Source organism: Barbatula barbatula (assembly GCF_947034865.1).
Source record: "Barbatula barbatula genome assembly, chromosome: 3".
In the NCBI taxonomy this organism is placed as follows: domain Eukaryota; kingdom Metazoa; phylum Chordata; class Actinopteri; order Cypriniformes; family Nemacheilidae; genus Barbatula; species Barbatula barbatula.
Window position 1 is genome coordinate 6,014,834 of NC_136764.1, and position 16,088 is coordinate 6,030,921.

Consider the following 16,088-nt stretch of genomic DNA (forward strand, 5'->3'; position numbering starts at 1 on the left):
AAATCATCATATACTGCGCGTCGTTCACTTTGGAAAGTTACCATTGCCCGCCGGGTGAAATGATTCCTAAAGTATTCCTTTCATATGCATACAACTTTCTCCTCTTAATGTTAAGACTTTGCTTACATTTTCTATTAAACATTCTTATCAAATCAGAAGTTATTAATAAATGTGTAATTTATATATATGTAAATATGATATAATAAATCAAATAAACATACATGTCACATGTGTCTATTGTAAAAAGAACATATAAAAAAACTATAAATGTGAAACAGTTGTTTTATGTTTAATGACTACAAACATAAAGCGACATCTCGGGATATTACTCAGAAGAGTCAAGCCCTGTAAATCAATGCCAGGAAAAATGAATAAATCAAACCGTGGGTGTAATGATAAAAACGTCAACAACTTTTATATTTGACCAAATTTGTATTTTACAGTCTTTTAAAAATGTCTCTGTTTACTTTGATAAAACGAATACAGGTGGAAAAAGGAGGAAGAGGAAAAATTCAAGAATTGCTAAAAGTAAATAAAGCTTTTGCATCCGACACGTGACGGGTTGGACATGCGTGAGTTACGTACTTGTCAAGAACGTCCTGTACTTGTAGATCCGGAACAATGAGACCCAAATGAATGGATGAGTAAATTCAATAGGCCGTGATCTTTTTGTCTCTGAAAACCTGCCGGGATGATCTCACGGATCAAACCTGATGAACAATTCCCAAGGCAAGAATCAAGAGACTGAGAAAACATAAACATGTAGAACAACATCCCACACAGAGGAAGTCCATAAAACGTATTTACAAAAGCCGCTTTTAATCCGCTACACGCAATGTTTGTGTATTTATCTGCACAGGTGGAGAAGCAACACAAATCTCTGCTATTGTTGTTTTTTGCTTCTAGGTATTTGTTGCATTATGATGATAAAAGGCTTTCAATATTACACAAGAGTTTAACGTGTATCTAACTTTTCGTGTTTTCTAAAGGTTTATTGTTTCATATACAAGACATTACTGTCTGTACAATTTACTTATGCATGTAAAATAAGATTTTAAATACGAGACAGAGGCGATGGATTATTTTGTAAACAGATGCTTTAAGATGTTTGAAGTACAGAGAGATGAATTATGACTGACAGGAGATACAGGAAGGTTTTGAGGGAAACATTTGATGTCACATTTCAGCTCCATGGTATAAATGCTAACCATTACATTCCATATTTTAAAGGCAAATCAACAAAATATATTAAAAAAACATCTTGTTGTCTATAAATGGCACCATGGTTGACTTGTGATTTGAGTTTGGAATAGTTGTGTGGAGATCATGTCCTTCATTTCTGAAGCGTAGTAAACTTACACTAGGTTCTGCGACTGTAACAGATAATACTGAGTTACAAACACACAAACACTACACAAACGTCAGATAAATCCAAAGCAAAATCACAACAAAAAACCCTTCAATGTGCAGGAATCATACCCTGTCGTGAAATGATGTCGAAGCTATAAAGTGCTACTAAAACTTGACCTCATGACTGTTGTTGTCTATACGGATACATAAACAAACAAACAAACAAACAGATCGGAGTTATGAAAGAAGAAGCATTTACAGTATGGGAACATGATGATCTGAAATATGACATGCAGGAGATTGGACACATTTCCGTTGATGCCGAGCGATAACGGTTTAGTTCACGCGACATGTAATTGTTGTATACTGTCAAACACACATAGAAGCACATGACTGGTCCATGACAACCCCGTTCCGCGTCCCATCAGGCCACAGTTGAACACACCCATCTGCAGTATTACAAACAAATCTAAACTATATAATTCCAATATGAATCGACGTTCCAGAGACATGTGACGAAGTTGAAATAAATCCACATCAAAACTCATACAATGCTTTTTTAAATAAGAATAATACTGCTTTGCACGAAGAAAACTAAGCCTGGTTATTCATTCCTTTTGATTATTTCATTAATGATTCAGTGAGATATAACAATCTCGGGATTTCATTTTCTTAATACAAGTTATACTTTCAGATCTGTTTCAGTCAAGAGATGCTCTTCTATTTTCTTTACGGTTTTATTTAAATATGAAAAAATGCAAGTAAAACTGTAAAGATGTAACTCAAGCTAACACATACTTTATTTAATAGATCACCACAATGTTGTAAATACTGCAGATGAGTGTCTGGAGAGAGAGAGAGAGAGAGAGAGAGAGGGGCACCCGTGACCTGTGATGCTCAGCAGTAATGCAGTTCATTTACTGCGTCCGCAGCTGATAGTCTGTAAGACAGAAGGAAATGAGCAGAGCTTTAATTAAATGCACAGAAGCACAGGAAAACACAGCAGAAAAGTGAATTTCATGACAGCTGAACTTTCTCTCCACACCCTTCACAACACAATCAAAACCTCAATCAATAACATTCAGCATGACCGAATGAGGGTGTGCTCGCACTCGACAGGTTTGACCGATTGAAGGTCCACTGTATAATTTTTTGGAGGATTAAAGCGTTATGTTTTTATCATCTTAGAATGAGATATTTCTATCTACATACGCCGCTGGTCCATTTGCATGAAATTCTCCATGTTGTTTCTACAGTAGCCCTAAACGGACAAACTGCTCTACAGAGTGCGTATCAAAAATCTCCTTCGGTAAAGAAGTGAAGACGTGACGACATCTTTATCCTGTGACAGTGCTTCGAAAAGACGGCATCGGTTGCTATTCGCGACCTCGCCACTAGGTGACGCTGAATTTCATACACTGGACCTTTAAAACTAACTCTGGAGCGATTGTTCTGATGGTACGCTCCGTTTGAGAGGGTATGGCCATCTGAACCCTGGCGTGCACCAAACAAGTGTCCCGAGGCCCCTGAAAAGCTCTTAAACTGCAATATGAACAACGCGGATCAAAGACGTCCCAACACAACTATCACAAGATTTGATGGCATATAAAGACGCTTAGCAGATCTGGATTTGTGCAAACATCAGGGGACTCCCAAAGCGGTTTTGACTCCTTTTTTGAAACATTTGATGAGTTCTCGGCTAGTTAAAAGCACATTTTGCCCTGCTCGGTATATATCATTTATGATAAAAGCTGATTGGTTGGGTTGTGATCTTTTCGCTGTGAGGTTCGGTATTAAAAATTCCAGTGTGAACATGAAGTGAACGAGAACTAAAAGTGTCTTTATGCTTATTTTGTCCGGACAAAAGGAACCAGAATTCATCATCTCATTAAACAGATCTGCCTCTTAAATGTGATCAGATGCCCCTCGATCAACCCAAGAAATCTGGATGGCAACTGCGTCTCATCAAAAGTGCTTGGACAGCTTCAATCTGCAGAAACAACATACTGTGCCGGTGTTTCCATTTTTAGAATGATTTCGCCACCTCTGCATGCTTCTGTGCAGCACATCGTCTTTTCTTCGAAAAATGTCACCTCCGCTCTCACAAACTCATCTCCCATCATTCTTTACCGCATTGCTTAATTGTTGCCAAATACATGCAATGCTGTAAAAACATGAAGCCGGAAAATGATCAGACGTGAGAAAGAAACGTACCTCCGTTCTGGGTGATGTAGCGAACCCACGGCAGGGCCTGATATCCGCTCTTCTCAATGATCTTCAGGTAACGCACCTGTCAAAACAGAAAACGTCTCGTTAAGATGTCATGCAATGCATTGTGGGTCAATTCATTCAATCTACATTTTCTGCACTAGAAGAATTGATAGTTGTAGATAAATTTAGATTTTAGACATCAGTGTCTCGTGAGGTCCCCGCAGGGCATCTGGATGAGGGTCACAGCCGGGCACGAGGGCAACCGAGCCTGGGAACGTGGCAGAGTGGAACTTGAAAGCCGGAAGTACATGAAGAAGTGAGATTGGGGAAACGGCACCTTACTACGGGCAGCGGTGTTGCGTCAAGCATTGTCTCTGTACGGCCGGGCTTGCATCACTGTTCACAACAGAAGCATTTGCACAACTGTTCCAAACATGCTGAAAGAGCACAATCACGTTTTGTAAGAGCCACTAGATGCCCCAATACCCAGAAGTGACGTGCCATTTTCTATTTTAAAACAATCTTTAACCCTTTCTGCTGTTGTTACACCTTCGTCCAAGCAATGGAAGACGGCCAGACGGGTGGACGAGTTCACCTTCTCAAGAACAGGGTGGACATTTGGATTTAGGCGTATTGAATTATAGTACTGTAGTATTGTCCATCTTCTGTAGCTTTGTTTGTTAGGGTTTTAATCTTTGTTCTGATTGTAGACTCTTTTCTCTAAGACAGAAAACCTCCCTGTCTCAACGTTCAAAAATACACTCCTTCAGACGCAAAATAGAAGCAGAGACTCGCAAGAAAATAAGAGATGTATTCTACAAAAGAGCATTTCGAAGAAGTCGCTTCAAATAAAACTTAAGGATAACCCTGCTGTCCACCCACGCGGGTATTTTCAGAATCCTCCTGGCGATCGTGGGCCGGTAATGTGTCACTCTTGGGTGCCGCTCACACAAACTCACCGGGCCACCATCGGTGTAGAGCCGGGCGGGCCGGAGTGTGAAGAGACGGACAAACGGTATAGGTCTAAATGTAGTATAACGTCAGCTTCTGTACGACGTTTGTTTTGTGTAAATGTAGCGATTGGATGTTGTTTCGGTTGTGTTTATGTGATGCTCATGATGAGTACTGTGAGTCTATATTTCAAGCTGGATGGTCTTAAGTCAAACAGTCAATGTGTTTAACCTCAGTTGTGCACATGTTCGGTTTTCTTACAGACATCGTATAAACGAATACAGACTTATAAATCGCATCCAGAATAAAAGTTAGTGCTTACATAATATATGTCTGTGCCCTGTGCGTGTTATTTTGTATTTCTAAACACACACGCATACATGTATACATTTAAGAAAAATTTCCTAAATATTTACATGATTGTGTACGTGTGTGTGTGTTTATAATACAAAATAAATATTCACAGTGCACATAGATTATATTTTGGGGCCATTTTGCCTATTTGCCTATTTTATTTGGACAGCTGTTGTGTAGAGAGGACAGGAAGTAAGGTGGGCGAGAGAGAGGGGGTGGGATCGGGAAAGGACCTCGAGCCGGGACTCAAATTCGGGTCGCCCGAAGCGCAACATGTCGGAGCACGTTACCGAAGGCCATCGGCTCCGACATGTAAACACAAACTTTAACAGTACTATTCCACGATAAAAAAAATGCCAGGCCAAAAGGATGGCGCTGTTGTGCTAAAAAGAAACCCTACATGCTTCCGCACATATATACAATTACACCGTTTTAATCTAAAAGAGCTTTTAAAACACTTTGTTGGCGTGTATGTGCGTTTATAGTAGTATGCATAGAAGTACTATGTCTTCGTTGGTTGTAGTAGTGCAGTAAATCTACTGTTTGCCGGAGAAATGATAAGTATTTCACACAGTACAAACATGCAGCGTGGATGCCGCCATTATTGTTTAGGGAATACCCGCCAATGCCTACAGACTCATCGCATAATACGCATGCGTATGACGTCATAGTTTTTTGAAAACACAGCACGGAAACGATAATGCCGTCGTTTTTTTCGTTGGCTTTTTCAGTCCCCCAAAACGCAGTTTTGTGTAAAATGAACAGTCAAAACGCATATAAAGTTTGTAGTTGAAAACGGTCTGCTGTAAACGGCCTCTTATTCTGGATGCGATTAATCGCCCCCAAAAAATACCCCTCACAATACCGCAATACAATTTAAACACTATAAAATAAATATTGAGTCTGTTAACATGCACAAAATAAACAGATTTCTATCAAAAATCAGCTTAGCAAACTTGTTTTAACGTGTTTACATCGTGCAGTAAAGACATTTACATGCATTGCCAACTCAGAGTAATGGGCGAAAAACTACGTCTGCCGAGTGGGTTTTGCTTACGCCATTTATGAGATTTCCCAGATAAAAGAAAACTGTTTAACACGTTTAGATGACCTTACTTGTTATCAGCTTATTATGCATAATAGGAGTAAGACTGTGCATGTAAATGCACTCATTGTCATATACAATTTCATTTCTAATGATTTTTGAACCAGATGCGTATATAGGTACACCCGGGGATGTTGAAACTCATACCTACCTGATTTTTTTCCTCTTTCATTTGAGAAAACTTGCTAAATACGTATTAGCACGAAGAATCCAAATATTAACATCGTAAACTTCGAGCTGATAAAAGCTCTAAAAACAATTGGATAAAATTGACTGCTATGCTTTTTTTTGCATATCTATCGATGCATACGAACTGGGCATTGACCTCTGGATACTCAATTGTCCACTCACATATCAGGATTTATATAAAAATAACTCTAGACGCTCTTGACTGTGCATATGTTTTAAGGATGAAATCTACACAATGCAACGTCATGCCTGTAGCGTCGATGTGTGTGTATCGCTCAGATCTGGTGGTCAGTGGTTTTGCTTCGCGCCGGTCTTTCATTAAATCAGTGTGTGCTCAAAGCCGGACTTTTGCACGACGTGTACCCACTATAGCGGCCGACTCGGCTCTCACAGTTTCACCTGCTTAAAAAACCAACAAACAAACAAGCATGAGGGGATTGCGTACGGAAGCTTGTACAGGGTAAACAGAGAGCTTGTGTATTTTGGTTGGTCGCCTAAGTGAACATAATCACAACTTTTGGGCCTTTTTATGTGACCCTAGAGATGCAGGTCTCGACTGTAGCAATGAAAAGGGTTCTTTAATTCCTAATATAACACGTGTCTTAATTTACTGATGTAAATAATATTTCTGAAATCATGTTAAACACGTCATAGCATCTGCCAACCGCTTGATCTTCGAACATGAAGTCACGTCTACATCGCGCATATTTCAGAAACGCAAGAGTAAAGCTCGCATTTGAAAATGACACGACTGGCTGCTCATCGAATCAAATATATCCAATGCTGGGAAAAGTATTTCTGTTTTCTCATAAAAACCATGCACGTCAAAAATAGCACACTTGTAAGAGTACACATGCGTCTATTTGGGACTGTGACAGGGCACTTGTAATGTTCAACATATGGGATTCTCAACGCCAGCGTCCGGCAGACTGTCCGGTCCCCTGAGACAGACTGCAGATCAGATTGTGGTTGGCCAGTCTCTGACAAACGGCCCGAGGCCTGACCACACCGCAGGCTGGATCATGAGCGTGAGACTGTCGCTCCATCAGCGGGCGGCACTGATCTCAGGGGACCTGACGCCTGGCACCGCCGAGTTTGTCTCAGGGCTGGAGACGGCGCTGGCATATCAAACCCGGGCTGGGCGGCCGGGAGAGGTTATCAAAGCCTTCCTGAGGTTTCAGAGCAGGTCAACATTCAGACAGTCTCTCTCACGGGAACGCGACAGTCAAAACAAGTTCACCGCAGAGTTGCGGCCCCACCTCAACGACATCACGGCATTCATATTGTACACACCTCAAACTGAAGCCCACTGGGTTGGATGTGATGCGGGCGATTTCTGATACGTCTTGATTTACGGCACACGTTTAACGTTCCCCAAAGCTGTAATTGAGCACAAGATGTTTGGGGGAAATAAGATGCTGTCGGACAGCTGCAAGGCAGACGAGAAGCAGCCAACGAAAACGGCAAAAAATTAAAGAGGAAATGGCGTATAAGTTAAGCGTTTAATTCGATTTGACGCATGACTGACTTACCCTCATCATTTTGCCGAAACATCCTCACTGTAAGGAGCAAATTGAGTTTTCAGAAACATTCTTGTCGTTTATATCCGTGTGGGCTGTTTAACTTACTATTGAACAGAGGAAATCAAGCTGTCATGTCAAATTCTCCTCTTTCAAAATAATGGATTATTTTATTGAAGCCGTTTCCATTCTGCGTGCAGGGCACACAGAGTTCAGCCATATGACCTCGAGCGACAGAAAACTGCAGTTTCAACATCAGATCTCTCGCGTTTTCCCAAAACTCTGTATTTATCGTTTTTATTGCATTCTCTATAATTTGCCTGATGTGTCTGTATGTCACGGCAGTCTGTTATTTAAGCGTGTATGGCCTGCGGATTTGATTGTTTCTCTGGTTTGTGGGTTATAGAGAAAGGCGAGCGATGCGAGCGTGAAAGGAGTGATGCCCGTAGAAAATCTATTAAAGGAATACTCCTTGTACAGTAACGCACTTACAAAAACATATTCACGCAACAACAAGCCAAGAAGAGATTTTTATAGCTGTTAACCTGGAATATTTTTCTACATTAGCATCTACTTTAAAAACACATACACTCTTTAAAAAAGGTGCTTCAAAAGCGGCTTCGATGCCATAGAAGAACCCTTTGGTTCAATAAAGAACCTTTAACATCTGAAGAACCTTTCTGTTACACAAAAGGTTCTTCATGGTGAAAAAGGGTTGTTCAGATTAAAAAAAAGTTAAGTTTAAGGAACCTTTTAGGGGTGTCCTCGAATAAGGATTGACATTGTCGAATCAGAATGGTCACGTCTTGCCTCTAGTCGACCGATAGTCTAATCATGTGTGAGCGGAATATACCAGAACAACAAAATATACCATTATAGGTAAACAAATAAAAAAATTGATTCAAGATGCAATGTGCAGAATAAATGTGTTTAGGTAAAATGTCTTTTTTTGAAATGTTTTGTTATTGTGCATTCCACACAATGAAACTGCAGTTGGTTTGTTTTAATTCAAGCCATAAAAAACAGCGAACTAACACATCAAAAACCTTTTTTATTATGTTATCATGTTTTTAAAGTTCTCATTTTGGAACCAAACTCTTCATATATTTAAAACACGAGCCAAAAATGGTCAAATTAATGGTTATCTTCCATAAACATCACATAACAATTCTGTGCCATACAATACTAGACATAATCTCGCCTCAAAACAATTTTTAAAACTACTCGATAATAATGAATTATTTTTTACAAACGGGAATACAGCACATTCATTACCAATAAAGTTACTATATTTACCACATGTATAGGAGGAGTGCAATAAAGCATCTTGCCATTTAAACAGACAAAAACAGGCAGAACGGGCTGCTTCTCTTTACCGGTCTCACAGCACAGAAGACGCAGAGAGATGCGATTCTGCGCTGGGGGTTTCAGTACCCAACCCTAAAATTGTCCCATTTCTTTACTATATTTTTAGCGGCGCAGTGCGTGCCCGTCTGCTACGCCACTGACCATACAACCAAAATATCCCCATTGCATAACACCTGTGCGAAGATTCGACTGTGAGATTGGTAGTCGACTATTCAGGGTCACCCATTGAACCTTTGTGGAACAAAAAATGCTTCTTCTATAGCATCGCTGTGAAGAACCTTTGAAGCACCTTTATTTTTTAAGAATGTACATACATACATACAGTAGTTCTTATCATGCCACATTCTCAGATCAGTTAAACATCTCTCATTCACAGGAATCAAAGTCCTTTAACCCTTAATTGAGAAAGTCATTTCTCAGAGAGATGCTCAGAAGGACACTTGCCTTTATTCATGGCACATAACACGTGCGAAACTGAAGAACACAGAAAACTCTAAACCAAGTAAAAGTTAAAAGACTTAAATCCCCAGACAGACTCATTTAAAGGTGAAGGGCCTGTATGCGTGTTTAAGAAAGCGTTCAAATCAATCGGCAGTCCCATTCTGTTCTGCCCACCTTCATAAACTGCTGACGCTTCAGAAACACAAACACACACAGCTGACCCTAACAAATAAACACAGCATCTGCTAAAACACATGATTCAGCTGTAGTGAAGTTGTGCCTGTCCAGCCTTTGACTGTCAGCCAGCGTCTGGATCACATCCAGTCAAAGCCACAACACACACACAGGGTTTACATTTAACTTAAATGAAATGAAGCAAAAATATACCTGCTACCTGGTAGAATCGAAAAATACAAAACAGATTCTCTTCAAAGGTTTTGACTGATAGTTTCATGAAGGTATATATTTAAGGTGACGCATGTTCCATGGCATTTCACAGCATGTGCACCAGTAAAGAAAGAAAAGCAGCCGAATTGTAATGCTTGTTTAATGAAGACGGCCGATTCATCAACACTAGAGCTTGTGGCACATCACAACAAACTAAAATCTTATTGCTTCAACATGGCAAACACTGTCTGATCAACTTTGAATGACACGGTAAGTGAAACAGATGCAGATATGTAGCGCCATCTATTGATCACACACAAAACAGCACTCGGTGTCTGAGAAACAGGTGTACAGCACCCAGGGGAAATAAACTACATTAAACATTAAAGAAACAGTCAGTAGCGCCACCTGATGTCAGAAACATGAAGATACAACAATCTGCTCCAGAAATATAGGATTTTTTTCATATGTACAGCTGTTACATTTTAACCAAACAAAGGCCGAATACTGGTCAAAACGATACTGCAGAACAAATTTACATCTCAGAAACTTAGGGTAAAGAATGGCATTCCTGATGGCTTTGCAGTCAGAGAAAATAATCCCCTCATAGATTTTCACATACACAAAAAATTTAACAAAAGATGGATTTGAAGGGAACAGTACCTGTATTCCAGATGTGGTGAAATAAGGGATCTCAAACTTCACACTGATTGGTGGTTTGCCTTCTTTGTCTTCAGCTTCCACGCTGGGAAGCCCAAAATGAGCTCTCATCAGGTACTCCTTACCCCCCTGAGATCGATAGATACACACATACCGTCAGCTGTGTATTTATTACAACCAAAAAGACTCTGAATTTGTGGGTGTGCGCGTGTTCTTACAGGGAAAGACTTGATGGACCAAACAATCTCACTGTTCTCCGGCACCCACTTCACACTGCCCACGGTGGTCTTGAACTTGGGCGAGTCGGCATCAGTCGGGACAGGAATGTGAATCTCCACATTATTGGCAGTGGAACGTCGCTTAAACTGAGACTTGGCCTGAAGAAACACACACGAGCAAGTGTCAGACAAGGTTTTGGAGCTCATACACAGATGAAGTAAGGTGTGCGTGTTCTCACTTTGATCATGTACTCGATTCTGCTGTGTGAATGTTTCTCAATCACGGACTCGATCCAGATCAGTGGCTTCACCTGTTCACACAGGACATTAAAACAGACATTACAAATCAGAAGCAGAAACGGAATCAAGCAAGGGATGCTTGAAATGTGTACTGAAAACAGTCATGTGTTGGAAAGGCGGAGACACACACATGCGTGTTTAGGCGGTATGACATCAGCTCGAATTCTCCGTCCGGAGGGATGAAGGAGATCGTGCGATCGTTCTCAAAACGAGACAGACGCACACACTGGTGAAATTTCACATCCTCCAGCTCCACAGATTTACTCTTACCACCTGAAGACAGAAAGACGAGGTCGAATCATAAAAACACAATGCATCAGAAGAATCCAATGTAAAATCTTGAATCTAAAGGAATTGATTTATTCATAAACCAACGTAAACTAAGTGTGTAGACAGCTAAATACGGTGCAAACATCTGTAGGGAGATTTAAAAGCAACTCACGGCCAGTGTTCTCGAACAGAACCTTGTCATTCAGACCCAAACGCAGCTCTGGCATTCCCGAGAGAAACACTCTCATCTTTATAGAGCCGACGATCTCGCTGCGAAGGACGTTACCGTTCGCACTGACCTGGAAAAAGATCAGAACCTGTGAGTCGCTCACATCTCAGCGATCTATACATAATCCAATCATTTTTGTTTAGAGTTCGATTTATCTAAATGCTATGAACTGTTTAGTGTTGCATAGGATGGAAGCCATATTCAAGCTAAATTGGTTCATCATTTTCCCGGCACTGTTTGAAACAATAACTATTCTATACGTTAATGCTGTTATGAAAACCAGCAGTGTTATCACCGCACACATCAAAAGCACAATAGGATGGATGTTACTGTGACCTGCGTCCTGTTTGTTATTGTGAATTCCTGTATTTATTTTCAGCAGTTCTAACGCTGTGTTTCTAAAAACATACCAGGAGGTTGACAGACTCGATGACGTCCAGGAAAACCTCGTTTTTCCTGTACTTGATGCCTTCTGACCTCCAGGAGACGGCATTGGTTACGGTCGCGGGAGGCCGCGGAGCTCCCGTGTCCAGCTTGTGACCTTCCTGCGTGATGTATCTGTGTATCGACACCCAATGATAAACACACGCGGCAAACACAACTTTCCATCAGTTATTCCTGATTGACATCAGAAAGGTTTGGATGAAGAATGTAAACATGGACTCACTCCTGAAGGATCTTGCTGTCAGTAGTTTGGGGGTAGCCAAAGTCCATGAGTTCATCCAGCAGCTCGTAGATGATGACAAAGTTATCTCTGATACTCTCCTCCTCCAATTCCTTAAAGTATTCTGAGAACACCTGAGACACACAGACAGGCAAGCATCTCATTTTTACAAATACCTCATCGCAAGTCTCGAAAATGTGACAGTAATATCTCAAGCTTTGGTTTTTGTAGATTAAATGATTGACTGGGCTTAAAATAAAACGTAAAATGGATGTAACCAACCTGCACAATTTTGTAGAGGAATGAAAAAACCAAGGAGACACAAGCGTTCTTTTTGGATGTTGCAACAACTGTTTGCCCTCAAGTTAAGCAAACATGCTTAAAAAAACACAAATCAAGCAAACTCTTCATTTTAAAGAGCAGCAGCATTCATCAAAATGATTGGCTCTCTCGGCATCATATTGTCAATACACATTATTTTATTTAATGCGATACATCTGTAAAGAAAAGGTTAAAATATGCAATGAATAAACAGCATTCAAACCATTGGTACTTAAAAATCAGAGTACGCAGTACTAACAAAAAACGAATTACACTGTAAAAACTCATTCAGGATCAGTTAGATGGTGTGGGGAGGATACGATACAAGTTGTTGTGTTTTATCCACATGAAACGCACTCCTCCGTGAGCCAGGATGGGCGACAGCGTGCCCTCTTCCTCTTTATCCATCAGCAGGGTCATAAAATGCTCAATCTCTGACATGTCCACATCACCGCGGTAGTTACGACAGATCAGAACCTGAAAAACACACGTGCCTCATAAACAACCATAATTCATCACTTTCTATGTTTAAATAAAGTCGTTCCCAAAGTTCTCCAGCTTTCCATCTTCAAAATGTTCTACTGCAGACATTCTGAATTACAAAAGAAACGCGGAGACTTTTGTAGTCTGTTTTCTTACTTTAATCATATAACTGCACTGAGTAAAACTGATCCGGGGTCAGAGCTGACATTGGACCACCATGAATATTTCCCCAAACCACTAGTTACCATAGTAACCAGAGCCGGGAATTAACAGATTAACGGATTAAACCATCAGAGTTTTGTGCAATGTTGAGTTTCTTCCCTCTACTAAAATGAACCATGATTTTACTTTAAATAAAACTATGGTTAGAGCATGGGAAGATACAATAAACATAGTTTAACCATGGTGTTTGTGGTAGATCTATGGTTATACGATTGGCAATAGTTTACTAGTGTCATATTCATTTATTTATGGACACCTATGTGAAAATTATATGAAAAATAATCGCTATAAAAATGTAAACAGTGACTGGATTTCGATTTAATCTTAACGTCAACCAACATTCAGCCACGCAACCCCTTTAATTTATTCTATTTAAGTTCATTTGAATGCTTTCAGACGAGCAGAAACGTGTAAATATATTTTCATTCTCGTTTTTACTGATATCTATGTCCCCTCACGTCATGTTCGCTATGGGTTAGCTTTAGCCTGCGGTGCTAGTGAACCGTTATCTTACCTTCCCCTTCAGATCCAACACATAAACCGCGCTGGCCGACATATTTTCGCCTTTAACGACACCTTATATTGGTGAACTACAGAAGTTCGGTCACTTCTGAGGCATTTATGTATTTAATGACTAACTGTCATCCGTTAAAGGGGCTCAGATCCAACCAGAGTGCGGATGAGAGAGATTTTGAGGAACCGGGAGACGCCGCTGCGATGAGCGCGTGTGACGGCAGCGCCCCCTGCTGCACTGGACGAACGACTGAATTTCAATAGAACGGGAACATTCTCTCTCTCTCTCTCTCTCTCTCTCTCTCTCTCTCTCTCTCTCTCTCTCTCTCTCTCTCTCTCTCTCTCTCTCTCTCTCTCTCTCTCTCTCTCTCTCTCTCTGTAAAATGTGTCCCCCACTGGAGTCCCCCCAGTGAATTTCAGCCAGTTCCACCACATGTAATCCGTCATGTCCACTAGATGTCTCTTGATGCCAAGCAGCTCTACAAGTGCTTTGTACAGTATTTACGTTCAAGAGCCTTCTCTCATAAAGGTTATACATTTACTGCATATCGAAGACATTTACAGACGGTGTTTCGTGTGTATGTAATAGTGAACATATGTGAGTATAGGTGACCATAAGTCTGAGTGGACATCCATGACATGCGGAGTCCCTCAAGGCTCAATTCTTGCGCCTCTCCTATTCAACCTGTACATGCTCCCAATGAGCCAAATAATGATAAATAGCCAAATTGCTTACCACAGCTATGCAGACGACACACAGATATACTCAACCCAACGATTACAGCCCCATTGACTCCCTGCTCAAATGCATTGATGAAATAAATAGTTGGATATGCCAAAACTTTCTTCAGTTAAACAAAGACAAAACTGAAGTCATTGCATTTGGAAATAAAGATGAAGTTCTCAAGGTGAACGCGTACCTTCACTCTGAAGGTCAAACAACAAAAAACCAAGTCAGGAATCTCGGTGTGTCTCTAGAGTCAGACCTTAGCTTCAGTAGTCATGTCAAAGCAATAACTAAATCAGCATATCAGCAAGAATTAGATGCTTTGTTTCCAGTTAAGACTTAGAGAAACTTGCGCATGCTTTCATCACCAGCAGGGTGGATTATTGTAATGGACTCCCCAAAAAGACCATAAGACAGTTGCAGCTCATACAGAACGCTGCGGCAAGGATTCTGACCAAAATCAGTAAATATGATCATATCACACCAGTCCTCAGGTCTTTAAACTGGCTACCAGTTACATATGGGATATATTTTAAAGTGTTATTACTGGTATATAAATCGCTCAATGGCCTAGGACCTCAATACATTGCAGATATGCTCATTGAATATAGACCCAAAAGAACACTCAGGTCATTAGGATCGCATCAGCTAGAAATACCAAGGGTTCTCTCCAAGCAAGGAGAGTCTGCATTTAGCTATTATGCCAGTCTCGGCTGGAACCAGCTTCCAGAAGAGATCAGATGTGCTCCCACAGTATAGCCACATTCAAATCCAGACTCAAAACACATCTGTTTAACTTTGCATTTAATGAATGTGCACTGTGCCTCTGACCGTCCGACTGTTTGCGCTGTACTTTATTTTCTATTCTAAACTGTATATTATTTTATTTTTTATTCTTAACTGGTTACATTTTATTTTTCTTATTTCTTAACTGTTCTATCAAATGGATATTTTTAATTTCTTCTATGTAAAGCACTTTGAGTTACCATTGTGTATGAAATGTACTATATAAATAAACTTGTCTTGTCTCATAAACGTGCAACTTTCCAGTATTGGCCCACCTTCAAACTTTTGGGATTTAGTAAAACAGAGGAAATCTTTTGGCTGCTAACACCTTCTAGGAGTGCATTCAGATACATCAGTGGAGATGAGATGTAATAGTCAGTGTCTGTGGTCACAAACGCAATGATCTGCCAACGCCAGTCCAGGCTGTGAAATCCTAATGCTTAAGGTTTCTCAATGTTCTCATGGAAATGTTCTTAAAAATGCTGCAATGCCATTTTCTGTGATGCAACTTGCACCACAGAAACTCTTTCTTAAATCTCTGGCTTTATTAAGTTAACATCTTTAAATGAGACATTTGATCAATTTTATATCCATTTTGAAATGGACGGTGTTTTGGGCTGTTATGGATTTTTTTGCTAGTTGGAAAAGTTTTTGCTAGTTGGCCAGACGTTTTATGGTTTTTCGATATTTAATTGTCACATTTAAATATCAAAGGGTTGGAACGGTTGCAACCTGAGAAATTATTTTAAAACCTTGTGGAAATTGGTGACTATATTAAATTCTATAATAAATTGATGCAGACACAGGGTCATATATTTA

At 40.2% G+C, this 16,088-nt stretch overlaps 1 protein-coding gene across 2 annotated transcripts; it reads right to left on the reverse strand.

Annotated features, from left to right (window-relative positions):
- Positions 1–392: 392 nt before the first annotated feature.
- ap1m1 (adaptor related protein complex 1 subunit mu 1) lies at positions 393–13,987 on the reverse strand. Of its 2 annotated transcripts, XR_013786431.1 has the most exons (13): positions 13,758–13,987; positions 12,859–13,015; positions 12,500–12,567; positions 12,221–12,351; positions 11,964–12,111; positions 11,497–11,623; positions 11,185–11,327; positions 10,994–11,065; positions 10,755–10,913; positions 10,540–10,665; positions 3,565–3,640; positions 1,480–2,290; positions 1,086–1,373 (listed from the first exon to the last, which is right to left on the reverse strand). XR_013786431.1 is itself a non-coding variant. In XM_079452952.1 (12 exons), the coding sequence occupies exons 1-12, from the start codon at positions 13,797–13,799 to the stop codon at positions 2,268–2,270; spliced, it is 1,272 nt and encodes a 423-aa protein (XP_079309078.1). In that variant the 5' UTR covers positions 13,800–13,987; the 3' UTR covers positions 393–2,267. The 2 variants fall into 2 exon arrangements, 1 of the variants encoding a protein (XP_079309078.1); XM_079452952.1 differs by having other exon boundaries at positions 393–2,290.
- Positions 13,988–16,088: the final 2,101 nt, after the last annotated feature.

Excerpts from the sequence above, each read along its gene's own strand:
- ap1m1 (XM_079452952.1), bottom strand. The coding sequence starts at position 13,799 with ATGTCGGCCAGCGCGGTTTATGTGTTGGATCTGAAGGGGAAG. Across the intron at positions 11,066-11,184 it reads CATACCGCCTAAACACGCAT|GTGAAGCCACTGATCTGGAT; the intron begins GTGTGTGTCTCC and ends CTGTGTGAACAG. Across the intron at positions 2,291-3,564 it reads CTACATCACCCAGAACGGAG|ACTATCAGCTGCGGACGCAG; the intron begins GTACGTTTCTTT and ends TCTGTCTTACAG.